We start from the raw sequence: 15,873 nt of genomic DNA, 5'->3' as shown, positions 1-15,873 counted from the left end.
AGACCAGGAACCAGAGACCAGGAACCAGAGACCAGGGACCAGGAACCAGAGACCAGGAACCAGAGACCAGGAACCAGAGACCAGGAACCAGGAACCAGAGACCAGGGACCAGAGACCAGGAACCAGAGACCAGGGACCAGAGACCAGGAACCAGAGACCAGGGACCAGAGACCAGGAACCAGAGACCAGGAACCAGAGACCAGGAACCAGGGACCAGGAACCAGGGACCAGGAACCAGAGACCAGGGACCAGTAACCAGGGACAAGGGACCAGAGACCAGAGACCAGGGACCAGAGACCAGGAACCAGAGACCAGGGACCAGAGACCAGGAACCAGAGACCAGGAAACAGAAACCAGGAACCAGAGACCAGGAACCAGGAACCAGGGACCAGGAACCAGAGACCAGGAACCAGAGACCAGAGACCAGGGACCAGTAACCAGGGACAAGGGACCAGAGACCAGAGACCAGGGACCAGAGACCAGGAACCAGGGACCAGAGACCAGGAACCAGGGACAAGGGACCAGAGACCAGAGACCAGGAACCAGGGACCAGGACAGCCCTGGTCCAAAAGCATGGCTTAGAGTCTCTCTCTCATCAGAGACACAGTGGCAACAGATGACAGCTGAACATCAGACTGTGGTCCTCTGGTTCTCTCAAGCTCCCATCTGAGGCTCTGATTGGCTGGCAGGCTGGCCGAGCCAGGTGCAGGTGAGGAGAGAGAGAACCTGGACACCGTGAGGGGAGCCTGGAAGGTCTCTTCCATCCCGGGTGTTTCTGAACCGGCAGCCATCAAACCTTCATCTCAGTCGTTGACATTGCCAATTGGTGATTGGTGGAATCTCTATTAAGCCCCGCCTCCTCAGGAGAGTTTTAATGAATGAAAGTTCCCAGCTCTGTCTCCGAGTTGCTTTTTGCAGCTTTTCAACAGACAGTCAGGGACGTTCTGACTCACTGAGACTCACTCAAGATAATTAACAGGTAACAATTCCAGTTAGAGCAGCAGCTCTGGCTGGATGAACCCGTCCATAAAGTCTCAGAGAAATGAGCTGTCTGGTCCTGGAACCATGAGAAGGAGACGCTCACCTTTAGCTTTAGAGGAGTTTCCTGCACGTCAGCTCCTGTAGAGAACCGAGACATCTGGATCAGGAAACTAGGACTGTACCATGGCAGGAAAACACCTTCGATTGGTTGTTTGTTAAGCAGGGATGAAGAGAAGGAGAAAGAAAAAGAAAATGTGGCAGACGGTAGAATTTTGTGCAAAAGGAGAATTTTATTTGTGACATTTCAATTGTTGAATGACTGAGTGAAAAATAATTATTGTAAAAAAAAATTCTTGTTCATAATTAACTCAAGAAACTAAAAATAAAATTAAACCTCAAACAGAAATTACTTAAAGAATGAAGTAAAGTTTTTAGATTCCCCCTGGTGAAACGCAGAGATTAAAGCTAGGGTTGGCGATCTTGGAAAACTAGCATGTAGCACGAATGTAGCATCTCCCCAAGGCTCCGCCCAGCTCCCACCCCATTGGAGGAGCTCCGTTGGGAGCGGAGACGCAGAGACGTTGCGCGCGCAGCACTTCCGCGTCCAGTGCGTCCCTGGCGTAACCTGTCCTCAGCGCTTCGTTTCTTCGTTTTTCTTTATTTGCACTAAGCCAAGTTATGGCGCACTCACCGGTAAGTAAAGCCCCAAACATCCTTCTCCGCCATTCTGCAACGACGCTCCGTCCTTCTACGCGCACTGAATCAGGGTCAGTGCACGCCATTGACATGTACGCGCAGGGGGCAGGTCGAACGGCGAAGGGATTTGATTGGTTTAAAAAAAGGTGTCCCGTCAAGACGATTGGTTGCTGTTTTTCCCGTTTTGCTCCTGCTGTAGATAGCGGATATTTTCCAGACTACTTTAAGAACACGCTATGAATTGTTTCCCATCGGGTCATAAAGATCATTTTAACCAGTATTTAAAAAAATGTATCTCATTCAAATCGCCAACCTGTCGGAGCGGACCGGACTGGACCAGCCGGTTCCGCTCAGGTCCGGACCTGCAGGAGGCCTGCTGGTTCCGGTTCGGGAGCAGGCTGAACGGGTCCGCTGCTGTGATTCGGTTCGTAACGCTGTTCTCGCGGTCCTGGCCTCGCTGACGTCACTTCCGTAAACAAACCCGGACGGACCGAACCATTCCGGTGCGGGGGGAGAACGTGTCCCGCTTCTCCGCACGGTCATAATATTAAACTTGTTGGATAGTTCGGTTCTCGTGTGAAACCGGGTCGTTCTTTAGAGCTAACCCTGTGTCCAGCAGCAGGCGGAGTGACCCCCCCCCCCCTCCCGGTGGTGTTCTTCTGCCCCCCCCCCCCCCCCCCCCCCACCCCGAAGTGAAGTGGTATGTCCCGCTGTTTATCGCAGCTCAGAGAAGAAGGACATTTCAAGACAAAGTGAGACACACGGGGGACAGGAGCAGTCTTCGCCTCAGGACCGAGACATTCCCAGCGCGTGTCCGCTCTCCGGAGACCTGCTGGAGGTAAGCCCGTCTGTCCCCGGGTGTCCCGCGGCTCGGTGTCCCTCTGCGGGCTGTCGGAGCGGAGCTTTGATGTCTCACGTCTGGACGCCGTGTTGGCCGTTAAAGTGGGTTTTTCTCAGAGGACGTTCTGGACAGCGTCCCCCGGTTGGCGTGTCTCGTGTTTGGAGTCTTTAACGTGTCCAGGTCGGGCTCGTGTCCTCCGGGGCTCGGGCTGCTGTTTGGGGCTGCATCTCGGGTCACGTGTCACTCGCCCCGGAACGTGTGGGACTGTTTTTAATCCATGTGCCTCGGTGACAGACGGGCCGCTCGGCCAATCAGGAGCGCCGCTGGGCCGAGGCCCCGCCCCTGGCTCTGTTGACATGCAGTCAGCTGTGGAGCTCTTTGTCTCTGAGCAGTAATCTCGTTACTCTTCCTCCTCCCAGGAAACCCTGAACGCATCACCGAGATGAGAGGGTGTAGCTGGAGGCTCGGGTGTAGCTGGGGGCTCGGGTGTAGCTGGAGGCTCGGGTGTAGCTGGGGGCTCGGGTGTAGCTGGGGGCTCGGGTGTAGCTGGAGGCTCGGGTGTAGCTGGAGGCTCGGGTGTAGCTGGAGGCTCGGGTGTAGCTGGAGGCTCGGGTGTAGCTGGGGGCTCGGGTGTAGCTGGAGGCTCGGGTGTAGCTGGAGGCTCGGGTTTCACTGACTCCATCTCCTCTCCTTTAAAACGGTGTAACTGGAACCTGGACGGGTGAAAGGTTCCCACGCTGCAGAGAACCTCCAGCCACGTCTGCAGATCAGCCTCAGGGGGTTTCCCCTGGTTCCACCTGGTTTCCCCTGGTTTCCTCAGGTTCCACCTGGTTCTGTCTGGTTCCCCCTGGTTCCATCTGGTTCCATCTGGTTCTGGTCTATTTCAATGTCCCTATTCAGGTTCCGGGGCCCCGGTCCTCCTCTGTCACTCGGGATTATCTGTCCTGCTTTTCTGTGAGCAGCTGTCAAGTGGAGGACAGGGTGTGATGAATGGGACACACACACACACACACACACACACACACACACACGCACAGTCTTGTATTTCTATCCTTGTGGGGACCTTCCATTGACTCCCATTCATGTCTAGCCCCTAACCCTGACCCTTACCCTAACCCTAACCCACACCACAACAAAGCCTAACCCTAAAGAAATGTTTTTGACCTTTTACTTTTTTCAGTAACAACAACATGGTCAAGAAAACACTGTTTCTCCTACTTAGGACCGGAAAAAGGTCCCACAAGGCACGTCGTTCCACGTTTTGCTATCCTTGTGGGGACATTTGGCCCCAACAAGGATAGAAATACAAGAACGCACGCACACACACACACACACACACACACACACACACACACACACACACACACACGGGGCCCTGCAGCTATCTTTAACCTGCAGAGTGTGGACTCTTTGGGTTTGGACAGGGTGAGGACGGACCGACACCAGAGGTTAAAACAAACCGCTTCAGGTCTGTGGAGGAGGAGGAGGGGGTGGAGGAGGAGGAGGGGGAGGAGGAGGGGGTGGAGGAGGAGGAGGGGGTGGAGGAGGGGGTGGAGGAGGAGGTGGAGGAGGGGGTGGAGGTGGAGGAGGGGGTGGAGGAGGAGGAGGGGGTGGAGGTGGAGGGGGAGGAGGGGGTGGAGGAGGAGGAGGGGGTGGAGGTGGAGGGGGAGGAGGGGGTGGAGGAGGAGGAGGGGGTGGAGGAAGAGGAGGGGGTGGAGGAGGAGGAGGGGGTGGAGGAGGAGGAGGTGGAGGAGGGGGTGGAGGTGGAGGGGGTGGAGGAGGGGGTGGAGGCGGAGGAGGGGGTGGAGGCTGTCCAGAGCGTGTCAGATCAATCAGCTGGCTGACCTCTAACCCCTAACCTTTAACCTCTAACATGTAACCTTTGACCTTTAACCTGTAACCTAACCTCTCATCTATCACCTCTAACCTTTAACCCGTAACCTGTCACCTAACCTTTGACCTCTGACCTGTCACCTGGCTGGCAGCTTCCTGCCTCACAGTGGACGCTCTCAGAGAAGCTCCGCCCGCCTCACGGTGTCTCTGCCGGTTACCACGGTGACGGGGGCTGTGTTGATTGTTTGTGTTGCCGTGTGTTTGTTGCCGTGGCGACACAGAGTGTCTGAAGCTGGCTTTCTTCTCACGAGCAGCCGGAGCAGAGATGCCTCTGAACGACGAGCGTCCCTCCTCCTCGCCCGGCGCCAACGAAACCTCCGCCGGCGACGCCTCCGCCGGCGACGCCTCCGCCAGCGACGCCTCCGCCAGCGACGCCTCCGCCAGCGAGAGCTCCAGCAGCAGCTGCTCGCCGTCCTCCAGTCCTCCCAGAGCCGTGACCCTGGACCAGGTGATGGACTCCACCAGAGACCTGCTCAACCTCCACCTGTCCCACCACATCCTGGCAGACCGCCACTTCAGAGTACCAGAGGAGCCTCTGCCTGAGGGCAGGTACAGCATCCACTGCATGGACACTCCACTGCACAGGACGCCCCACAGGACACTCCACTGCACAGGACACCCCACAGGACACTCCACTGCACAGGACACCCCACAGGACACTCCACTGCACAGGACACCCCACAGGACACTCCACTGCACAGGACACCCCACAGGACACTCCACTGCATGGACACTCCACAGCACACTCCACTGCACAGGACACTCCACAGGACACTCCACTGCACAGGACACCCCACAGGACACTCCACTGCACTGGACAGAAGTCTGGGACTGATGAGTCGCGCAGGTTAACTTCTCGGAGTCTTTTGTTTTTTCCAGTTTGTGGAAGACGGTCAGAGACAACCTGCACAAGGCATTCTGGGACATCCTGGAGGCGGAGCTTAACGACGACCCTCCTCAGTACGGACAGGCCATCAGCTTGCTGCAGGAGATCCGAGAGGTGTGAGAGCAGGACTCGCAGAACCCGCTAGAACCTAGAGAACTGGGACGGTGGGTTCAGCGGTCTCAGGCTGGAGTTCCAGCCCGGACCAGCTGATCCGATCCGGATCCAGGATCCTCCGTTCCTCCAGACCGTTGTCTTTGGTCGCTGTTCCGTCCCTCCCCCTCCTGTTTGGTCTTTTCAAACAATCCGGGGCTTTTATTTTGACAGGCGCTGCTGTCGCTGCTGGAGCCGAGCGGAGGTCAGATGCGCTCGCTGCAGGACCAGATCCTGGAGGTTCTGGACCTGGACCTGATCCGGCAGCAGGCGCAGCACGGCGCCGTGGACATCCCGGGCCTGGCCGTCTTCATCGTGGACGCCATGGGGCAGCTGTGCGCCCCCGCCCGGGACCCGGAGATCCGCAAGCTGAGGGAGCGCGCCGGCGCCAGCGACGCCGTCGCCCTTTTCAGGTAACCACCCGACCCCGGCCGGCCAATGAGAGGGCAGAGAGCTGCCGTGACCACGCCCCCCTCTGCTGTGTCCAGGGAGATCTTCAGGGTTCTGGACATGATGAAGGTGGACCTGATCAACTTCTCCATCATGGATCTGAGGCGAGTCCTGCAGCAGCACGGCGCCGCCTACGAGAGGGACAAGTTCCAGAAGGTTCTGGAGAGAACCCCCAGTGAGTCCCCCCACCCCCCCGTCCCCGTCCCCCCCGTCCCCGTCCCCCCCCAGGAGGGTTCTCGGAAAGGTTCTGGGCTCCGTGTTGCTCACTGGTGGTTCTGTGACTCCGGTCAGGCGCTCTGGACCGGACCACCGCCTGGATCCGCTCGGCGATGGAGGAGCTGCTGCCGTCCGGGTGGGGGTCCGACGGGGTCAAAGGTCAGGTGGCTCTGCCCGGACCCGCCCAGATCCTCAACACCGCCTACCTGCAGCTCCTCCGGTGGGACTACAGCCGGAACCCGCTGCCCGAGGTGAGGCCGGGTTCTGCAGCAGACCCAGCACAGCGCTGGGTAACAGACTGACCAGCTAACCAGCACCTGACCAGCTAACCAGTAACTAACCAGCTAACCAGTAACTAACCAGCTAACCAGCACCTGACCCGCTAACCAGTAACTAACCAGCTAACCAGTACCTGACCAGCTAACCAGTAACTAACCAGCTAACCAGTACCTGACCAGCTAACCAGTAACTAACCAGCTAACCAGCACCTGACCAGCTAACCAGCACCTGACCAGCTAACCAGTAACTAACCAGCTAACCAGTAACTAACCAGCTAACCAGCACCTGACCCGCTAACCAGTACCTGACCAGCTAACCAGTACCTGACCAGCTAACCAGTACCTGACCAGCTAACCAGTAACTAACCAGCCTAACCAGCACCTGACCAGCTAACCAGCACCTGACCAGCTAAGCAGTACCTGACCAGCTAACCAGTACCTGACCAGCTAACCAGTAACTAACCAGCCTAACCAGCACCTGACCAGCTAACCAGCACCTGACCAGCTAAGCAGTACCTGACCAGCTAACCAGTAACTAACCAGCCTAACCAGTACCTGACCAGCTAACTAGTAACTGACCAGATAACCAGTACCTGACCAGCTAACCAGTAACTAACCAGCTAACCAGTACCTGACCAGCTAACCAGTGACTGAGCAGCGGTCTGAAGCCAGTGTGGACGGTCTCTTGCGGGGACGTAGTCTCAGAGCTGGTCTTTCTGCAGACCCTGGTGACGGAGGAGCGGCGCCTGCAGGACCTGCAGCGGCGGCTGCAGCAGAACCGGGCCGTGTGCCAGGTTCTGCTGCTGGTCTCCAGCGGCGCCGGAGACGCCGTCCGGGACCTGCCCGCCCTGACGGAGCGCCTGAAGAGGATGGTGGCGGTGCTGCTGGACGGGATGCACCGGACGTAGGTCCTCCTCCACCCGAGAGCCAGGCGGGTCTGGCGGGTCTGGCGGGTCTCCGCCGGGTCTCCGCCGGGTCTCCGTCCTACCTCCGTCAGGCGGTGGCGCTAAGCTCTGCTCGTGTCTCTGCAGGAGCTTCGACCTTGACGAGGCGCTGAAGGGCGTCGGAGCCAAAGTCTGCTGCGAGCTGAACGACTCGCTGAGGGGGCGTGGCCACCCGGCCCTAAGCCCCGCCCAGCAGGACACCCTGAGGGGCCAGATCTGCAGCCTGGCGCAGCCGGAGAACCCCGTCAGAACCCTCGTGGGTGAGGACCCAGAGCCCTGTTCAGCGTGTCCTCGGTGTCCTCAGAGTGTCCAGTGTGTAAAGCGTGTGTCCCCCCAGAGGACCGGGTCCAGCAGTACTTCCAGACGCTGGTCTTCAGCTCGGAGCCCCGGGTGAAGCTGCAGGAGGTTCCGTCCGGCCTGGCGGACATCGGGGCGGAGCTCGCCGCGCTGGGCGCCGCCTTCCTGCCGCTCGTCAGCTACAACAAGGCCGTCTACACGCCGTTCTACATGAGCGTCATCAGGAAGCTGCTGTTCAGCCAGGAGCCGCCGCACGGCACGCCGTCCACCGGGGGCGCCGCCCACTCCACCGGGGCCGCCGCCCACTCCACCGGGGCCGCCGCCCACTCCACCGGGGCCGCCGCCCACTCCACCGGGGCCGCTGCCACCCAGTCCACTGCCCAGCCCGCCGGAGACGCCGAGTCCAGCGGCTGAAGCTGCAGAGGAAAAACTTGACTTGAGTGGATTTTCTGCTCCACCGGCCCGTTTCCATGGAGTTTTTCAATCCGACTGAAAACAGCCGAGTTTACATGGAGGACAGACCAGGATCCAGGACCAGTCCTGGTTCACTGAACCCTGGTGAAGCGGATTATGCAGCGTCCTGTGACATGAGGACAGAGTCTCTCCGGGAGCTTCCAGGTCTTTGTCTCTGCAGCAGCAGAAGCTGCTCAGAGAGCCCCTCCCCCGCCCGGCGCCACGCCTGCCGGTGTTTCGGATGAACTGGTGTCCGTGTTAACTGGTGGCCTTGTCGAGGTTCTAGTGACGCCGGTTCTCTACAGTTCCAGTAAATTCATCAGTTCAGAGTCTCTAGTGAGTCTGATTCTAACATCTGCTGCTTCCAGCATGTTTACAGGAACCGTCACTCGTTACCATGGCGACCAGTTAACCCGTCACACCGGGCGGCGGTCCGCTGGTAGTCTACCCCCGAGCTCTTTCAACACCCGGCTCCACCTCTGCTCCAGGGTTTGTTCTGTCTGGGTTTTTATTAGAAAGAGTTTCTCAACAACCGTCCACTTCTGCTGGTTTCTGACTTTCCTGCTTCCTGTTTCCTGTTTACTACTTCCTGCTTCCTGTTTCCTGTCATGTCACTCTGTACGAGGGAACGCCTGGCAGAACCAATAATCCCGTTTAATCCGCTCGGCTGTCAGGTTCTGTTTATGAGACACGGAGCAGATCATGGATCATGTAGACCACCTGGATCAGTGTAGACCACCTGGATCAGTGTAGACCACCTGGATCAGTGTAGACCACCTGGATCAGTGTAGACCACCTGGATCAGTGTAGACCACCTGGATCAGTGTAGACCACCTGGATCAGGCCTGTGGGGAGGCGGATCCTCTCGGTGTTCATATGAACCGTTTACGATCCGCTCTGCTCCAGTCTGGTGCTGGTTCCCGTGGAAACGGGGCCAGGTTCCGGAAACGCCGACGGGAAGAACAGAAACGTTTGTTTCCCTGAAAAAAGCAGAAACCTGGTTTTCCAGAAGTTTCCCTGAAACCGTTTGTTTGTGTTTAAACTGTTGACTTTAATAAAACTGTAAAAGACGCGACGAGTTTGTGACTGACTGAGGAGGAGCGTCTCCCAGAGCTCTGAGCACGGCACGGGGTCAGGGGTCAGGGGTCAAATCGCTGGACACTCAGCATCACTGGACACAGGGACGGTTCTCTAGAACCCTTTAGAACCCTGACATTCACACAGAGGGACAAACTAAGAGGGACACGTCCACAAAGGGACATGTGCACACAGGAAAACGTGCACATGGACACGTGCACAGTGGGACGCACATACAGAGGGACACTTCCACACTGCAATGTACAGAGGGACAGACACGTCCACAGAGGGACACGTGCACAAATAGAGATGTGCACAGGGACACATGCACAGAGGGAGTCAATGTACAGGGGGACACGTCCACAGAGGGACACGTGCACGGAGACAGCTGCACCAGAGGCGTCTTCAGCTCCATGAGACGCTCCATGTAGGACACTGCTCACCGCTCAGAAAGACAGCGGGATTTGAAGGACTAGCGCCCCCTGCTGTCCCTCGGCTGTCCCTCTGCTGTCCGCCTGCTGTCCGCCTGCTGTCCCCCTGCTGTCCCTCGGCTGTCCCTCTGCTGTCCCCCTGCTGTCCGCCTGCTGTCCGCCTGCTGTCCCTCTGCTGTCCCTCTGCTGTCCGCCTGCTGTCCCCCTGCTGTCCCTCTGCTGTCCCTCTGCTGTCCCCCTGCTGTCCCTCTGCTGTCCCTCTGCTGTCCGCCTGCTGTCCCTCTGCTGTCCCCCTGCTGTCCCCCTGCTGTCCCTCTGCTGTCCCCCTGCTGTCCCTCTGCTGTCCCCCACACCAACACAGCAACAGCTCCCACGTCCAGACGTCTCAGATCAGGTCTCTGCAGACGTCCTGCAGAGGAAGCAGTACAACGCTGTGGACGTCCCAGAACCCCCACCTGAGGACCGGTGGACCCCTGGACCGTCCCAGGCTCCAACCAGTGACCCTGACTGACCTGGAGCTGGTCTGAGAGCAGGAGGGTCCAGACTGCCTGGTCCAGGATCCAGGCCCCCCTGGAGGGACCAGAGAGTTCTGGTGTCCGTGGTGACGGAACCGCCCGGCGCTCATCATGCTGCTCACCGCTGCTGTCCCCCTGTCCCCCTGTCCCAGAGCTGTCAGGACGGGCTGACGTCCCCAGATCCGTCTGAAGAGGAACCCGGTTCCTCCCTGAGGCCTCGGGCTGCAGGCGTGTCTCAGCTCAACTGTGGATCTGGTCTCTGGTGGATCTGGTCTCTGGTCTCTGGTCTCTGGGACGGTTCCTCCCCAGCCCGGCTTCCTGTAGGAGGAACCAGCAGGCCGGACGAGCCAGGAGGAGTCCTGGGGACACATGGAGTCAGACCATAAGGAGAAAGTCCTTCAATGGGAGCAGACCGGGCCTGAGACCAGTCTGGACCTGAGACCAGTCTGGGCCTGAGACCAGTCTGGGCCTGAGACCAGTCTGGGCCTGAGACCAGTCTGGACCCAGCCAGGAAGGAAGAGTCCTCCTGTCAGCAGACGCTGGGATCTCAGTTCCTCCAGAGCAGCTCCCAGCAGACAGAGACAGGTTTAAACAGGACGGACCGTTAGACCGCTACACCATTACACTGTTACACCGTTAGACCGCTACACGTTACACTGTTACACCGTTAGACCGCTAAACTGTTACACCGTTAGACCGCTACACCGTTACACCGTTAGACCGCTACACCATTAGACTGCTACACCGTTACACCACTACAACGTTAGACTGCTACACCGTTAGACTACTACACCGTTAGACTGCTACACCGTTAGACTACTACACCGTTAGACTGCTACACCGTTAGACCGCTACACTGTTAGACCGCTACAACGTTAGACTGCTACACCGTTAGACTACTACACCGTTAGACTGCTACACCGTTAGACCGCTACACTGTTAGACCGCTACAACGTTAGACTGCTACACCGTTAGACTACTACACCGTTAGACTGCTACACCGTTAGACCGCTACACTGTTAGACCGCTACAACGTTAGACTGCTACACCGTTAGACTACTACACCGTTAGACTGCTACACCGTTAGACCGCTACACTGTTAGACCGCTACAACGTTAGACTGCTACACCTTTAGACTGCTACACCGTTAGACTGCTACACCGTTAGACTACTACACCGTTAGACTGCTACACCGTTAGACTGCTACACCGTTAGACTACTACACCGTTAGACTGCTACACCGTTAGACTACTACACCGTTAGACTGCTACACCGTTAGACTACTACACCGTTAGACTGCTACACCGTTAGACTGCTACACCGTTAGACTACTACACCGTTAGACCGCTACACCGTTAGACCGCTACACTGTTAGACCGCTACAACGTTAGACTGCTACACCGTTAGACTACTACACCGTTAGACTGCTACACCGTTAGACCGCTACACTGTTAGACCGCTACAACGTTAGACTGCTACACCTTTAGACTACTACACCGTTAGACTGCTACACCGTTAGACCGCTACACTGTTAGACCGCTACAACGTTAGACTGCTACACCGTTAGACTACTACACCGTTAGACTGCTACACCGTTAGACCGCTACACTGTTAGACCGCTACAACGTTAGACTGCTACACCTTTAGACTGCTACACCGTTAGACCGCTACACCGTTAGACCGCTACACCGAAGCTGGACCGCTCAGATCTACTGTCTCTCCTCATGCCCGTCACGCTGTGGCGTCTCCTGCTCGTCCCAACAGGTCCCGGTTTGGTCCCTGGACGCGGTCTGTCCAGTCGCCCCCCAGCAGCAGTTCTTCCAGCTGAACCAGGAGACCCTCCAGACCGTCTCCAGTTCTAAAACCATGTCCTCCGAACCTCACTCTGTCGCTTCTTCTTCTTCGTTGGTAGCTGTACGGCAGACGCGGACTACAAAGCGCTTTGCCGCCACCCTCCTGATCACCGGTCTGAGGGATGACCTCTCAGTTCGAGTCACAGATCGAACAATGAAATCTGCAGCTTGCAAGCTACAGAAAAAACTAGATTCTATTCCTTAATCTCCTGAGATAATCTCCTTAATCCTCCTGAGATATTCGAATCAATGCTGAGCTGCATGGTCTGACGGCTCGTCTGAAATCTCCTTCACCCTGAAGGTCACACTCCGTCCTCAGCCTGGCTTTGAAAAACTCTTCTGCACCCAATCAGAGCGGCTCCGTGGTTCCTGCTTCAGGACACTCGTCACAGCGTCCACCGCCGTGTCCTCATCAGCTGCAGCGCTCTGTGCAGACCGGTCTGTCCTTCTCCATTCGCAGTCTTGTGAATATTACTTCTGACGTCCCAAACCAGCCTTTGGATTCAGACGGTAATAAGGCCTCCCTGGACTCTCCATCCCGTCTGTCCTGAAGTGTTTTTTAATCATTGACTTGACCTCTGATGTAGACAGTTCCCAGTGGACAGACGGCTTCGTCCTGAAGCCCGCCCATCCTCCAGCTCATCCTGTCAGGCCCAAACAGCTGGAGCCAAACCGGTCTGACGTGAGTCCCTGAGCTTTGAACAGACTGCAGAAGGACCAGTGTTTCACCAGTAAGGTCACATCTTCCACTGCATGACCTGGTTTACAGGTTTCTCATGCTGACATCCAGTCAGTGCAGACTGTTGCTCTGAGCGGTTTCACCTGCTGCAGCCATCGTAATCCCATAATAACCTCTGCCAGCTCAGAGGTATCACAGATACAAAGTCAGACACCTGCAGAAACCCTGATGTCAGACTCTGGTGTTCCACGTGCTGCAGCAGCCCCGGACTCGGCCGTTTGAGCCATCAGTTAATATTTATACATCTCATTGCTAATTGGCCACTGTGGCCCTTAAAACTCTTAACTTTCCCGTGTGAAGAAGACTCAACCTCCGGAGCTGGAACAACCCCGGCTGACACAAGATCGACGGACTAGACTGTAAACTGCTAACACCGGCTTCAACTGCTGTTGCTAGTCCCCGAGACCACAGGTCTCTCTCTTGACCTCCGAGTTCTCCCATGTTGGTCCGAGATCAGCTGGATGGTCGTCCTGACGTCCGGAGAAATGAGCATAAAACACTAAAGTCAGCCGCAGACGCCGGAGCTCAAACGGCATTTCCCCGACTTCCACCTGCAGCCACACACTGGAGACCACCTCAAAGCCCAGAACAGAGCCTCAGAGCCGCACTCTGAACCAGAACAGACTCTGAACCAGAACAGACTCTGAACCAGAACAGAGCCTCAGAGCCGCACTCTGAACCAGAACAGACTCTGAACCAGAACAGACTCTGAACCAGAACAGACTCTGAACCAGAACAGACTCTGAACCAGAACAGACTCTGAACCAGAACAGAGCCTCAGAGCCGCACTCTGAACCAGAACAGACTCTGAACCAGAACAGACTCTGAACCAGAACAGAGCCTCAGAGCCGCACTCTGAACCAGAACAGACTCTGAACCAGAACAGACTCTAAACCAGAACAGACTCTGAACCAGAACAGAGCCTCAGAGCCGCACTCTGAACCAGAACAGACTCTGAACCAGAACAGACTCTGAACCAGAACAGAGCCTCAGAGCCGCACTCTGAACCAGAACAGACTCTGAACCAGAACAGACTCTGAACCAGAACAGACTCTGAACCAGAACAGACTCTGAACCAGAACAGAGCCTCAGAGCCGCACTCTGAACCAGAACAGACTCTGAACCAGAACAGACTCTGAACCAGAACAGACTCTGAACCAGAACAGAGCCTCAGAGCCTCAGTCTGAGTCACATCAGGCCTCTGTAGCTCCGACTCTGCTGCTGCAGCCAGAACCAGAACCAGAACCAGAACCAGAACCAGAACCAGAGACAGACCTCATTCTTCAGCGTAACCTTTCACCTTCATATCTGCTCCTCACTGCTTAAACAGCTGATATTAAGAACCTTCTTACATTTACTGATCAGCTTTCCAACGTGGCTTTTCCAGGTCACCTTGGAGTCAAAATGCATCCCTAGAAACCGCACACGGTGAACTCTCTAGATCTTTTCCATACAGTTGAAATTTGAGGTTTTCCTGAATTTTCCTAAAGGAGAAAAACATGAGTTTTTCCAACAGAAAACCTGAGTCTCCATTCCCCCGCCCACACTTCAACAGCACCCACAGCTTTCTGCAAACTGTCCACAGTAATAATAATAATAATAATTTATTCAATTTAAAAGCGCCTTTCACAACACCCAAGGACGCTGAACATTAAAACACCGAGAAAAATTAAAAGCAGTTTTAACAACATAAACTTAAGGCAACAACATTGAATGGTGAGTGCGACTATGAGCCATTGTTGAAGTAGGACTGTCTGAAGAGGTGAGTTTTGAGTCGGGATTTAAACAGTGGCAGGAAGTCAATGGTGCGGAGGTCGGGAGGGAGAGCGTTCCAGAGCTGGGGAGCAGAGCGACTGAATGCTCTGTGCCCCATGGAGACGAGGCGGGCAGGGGGAACATAAAGCTGGAGGCTGGAGGAAGAACGGAGTGAACGGACAGGAGTGGCGATGTGGAGGAGGTCAGATATGTAAGGTGGGGCCAGGTTATGGAGAGCTTTGAATGTAATGAGAAGTGTCTTATAGTTAATTCTCTGTTTTATTGGAAGCCAGTGAAGTTGTTGTAAGATGGGGGTGATGTGGTGAATGGCGGGAGTCCGGGTAATGAGGCGAGCTGCAGAGTTTTGGAGGAGCTGCAGTTTCTGGAGGGATTTGTTGGGGAGACCAAGGAGAAGTGCATTGCAGTAATCAATCCGGGAGGTGACAAGGCTGTGGACGAGGATGGCAGTGGTTTGAGAAGTGAGGAAGGGTCGGAGACGAGAAATGTTGCGCAGGTGAAAATATGCAGACCGAGTAATATTATTGATGTGGGAGTGGTAAGAGAGTGTACTATCAAGGATGACACCCAAGCTCTTGACCTGGGGGGAGGGAGGGACAGTTGAATTGTGGATGGAAATGGAAAAACTGTTGGATTTGGAGAGAGTGGAGGGAGTGCCTACAAGGAGGACTTCGGTTTTAGAACTATTTAGTTTCAGGAAATTGAGAGTGAACCAGGAGTGAATTTCTTGTAGGCAGAGGGAGAGGGAGGCTGGAGGAAGTGATGAAGATGGCTTGGTAGAGAGGTAGAGCTGGGTGTCATCCGCGTAGCAGTGGAAATTTATATTGTGTCTACGGAAGATGTGACCAAGCGGGAGAATGTAAATGATGAAGAGAAGGGGACCCAGGACAGAACCCTGGGGCACGCCGGCAGAGACAGAGAAGGTGTTGGACTTATGAGATTTGAGTTGGATGAATTGTGTGCGGTCAGAAAGATAGGAAGTGAACCAAGCGAGGGGTATTTGGGAGATGCCAATGGATGAAAGTCTGAGAAGCAAAGTGCTATGAGAAATGGTGTCGAATGCTGCTGAGAGATCAAGGAGGATGAGAATGGAAAGTAAGCCAGAGTCTGAGGCTAAAAGGAGGTCGTTGGTGATTTTGAGGAGTGCTGTTTCAGTACTGTGTAGGGGACGGAAACCGGATTGAAACTGCTCGTAGATGTCATTGGTGATGAGATGATTGTGGAGTTGAGAGGCTACAGATTTTTCAAGGATTTTGGAGAGGAAGGGTAAGTTGGAAATAGGACGAAAGTTATTGAAATTCGATGGGTCCAAGCCGGGTTTTTTCAGAATAGGGGTCACAGTAGCGGTTTTGAATGAGTGAGGGACAGTGCCAGAAATAAGAGAGGAATGGATGATGTTG

At 55.6% G+C, this 15,873-nt stretch overlaps 1 protein-coding gene across 1 annotated transcript; it reads left to right on the top strand.

Annotated features, from left to right (window-relative positions):
* The first annotated feature begins 2,376 nt into the window (after positions 1-2,376).
* tcp11l2 (t-complex 11, testis-specific-like 2) lies at positions 2,377-9,152 on the top strand. The gene is made up of 9 exons (XM_030113248.1): positions 2,377-2,515; positions 4,666-4,960; positions 5,291-5,411; positions 5,622-5,860; positions 5,936-6,072; positions 6,189-6,364; positions 7,114-7,295; positions 7,423-7,595; positions 7,673-9,152. Exons 2-9 carry the CDS (start codon positions 4,677-4,679, stop codon positions 8,044-8,046), a joined length of 1,686 nt encoding a protein of 561 aa, XP_029969108.1. The 5' UTR covers positions 2,377-2,515; positions 4,666-4,676; the 3' UTR covers positions 8,047-9,152.
* The last annotated feature ends 6,721 nt before the right edge of the window (positions 9,153-15,873 follow it).

This window comes from Salarias fasciatus, chromosome 17, assembly GCF_902148845.1.
Source record: "Salarias fasciatus chromosome 17, fSalaFa1.1, whole genome shotgun sequence".
In the NCBI taxonomy this organism is placed as follows: domain Eukaryota; kingdom Metazoa; phylum Chordata; class Actinopteri; order Blenniiformes; family Blenniidae; genus Salarias; species Salarias fasciatus.
This window is presented reverse-complemented; position numbering and strand designations above follow the sequence as displayed.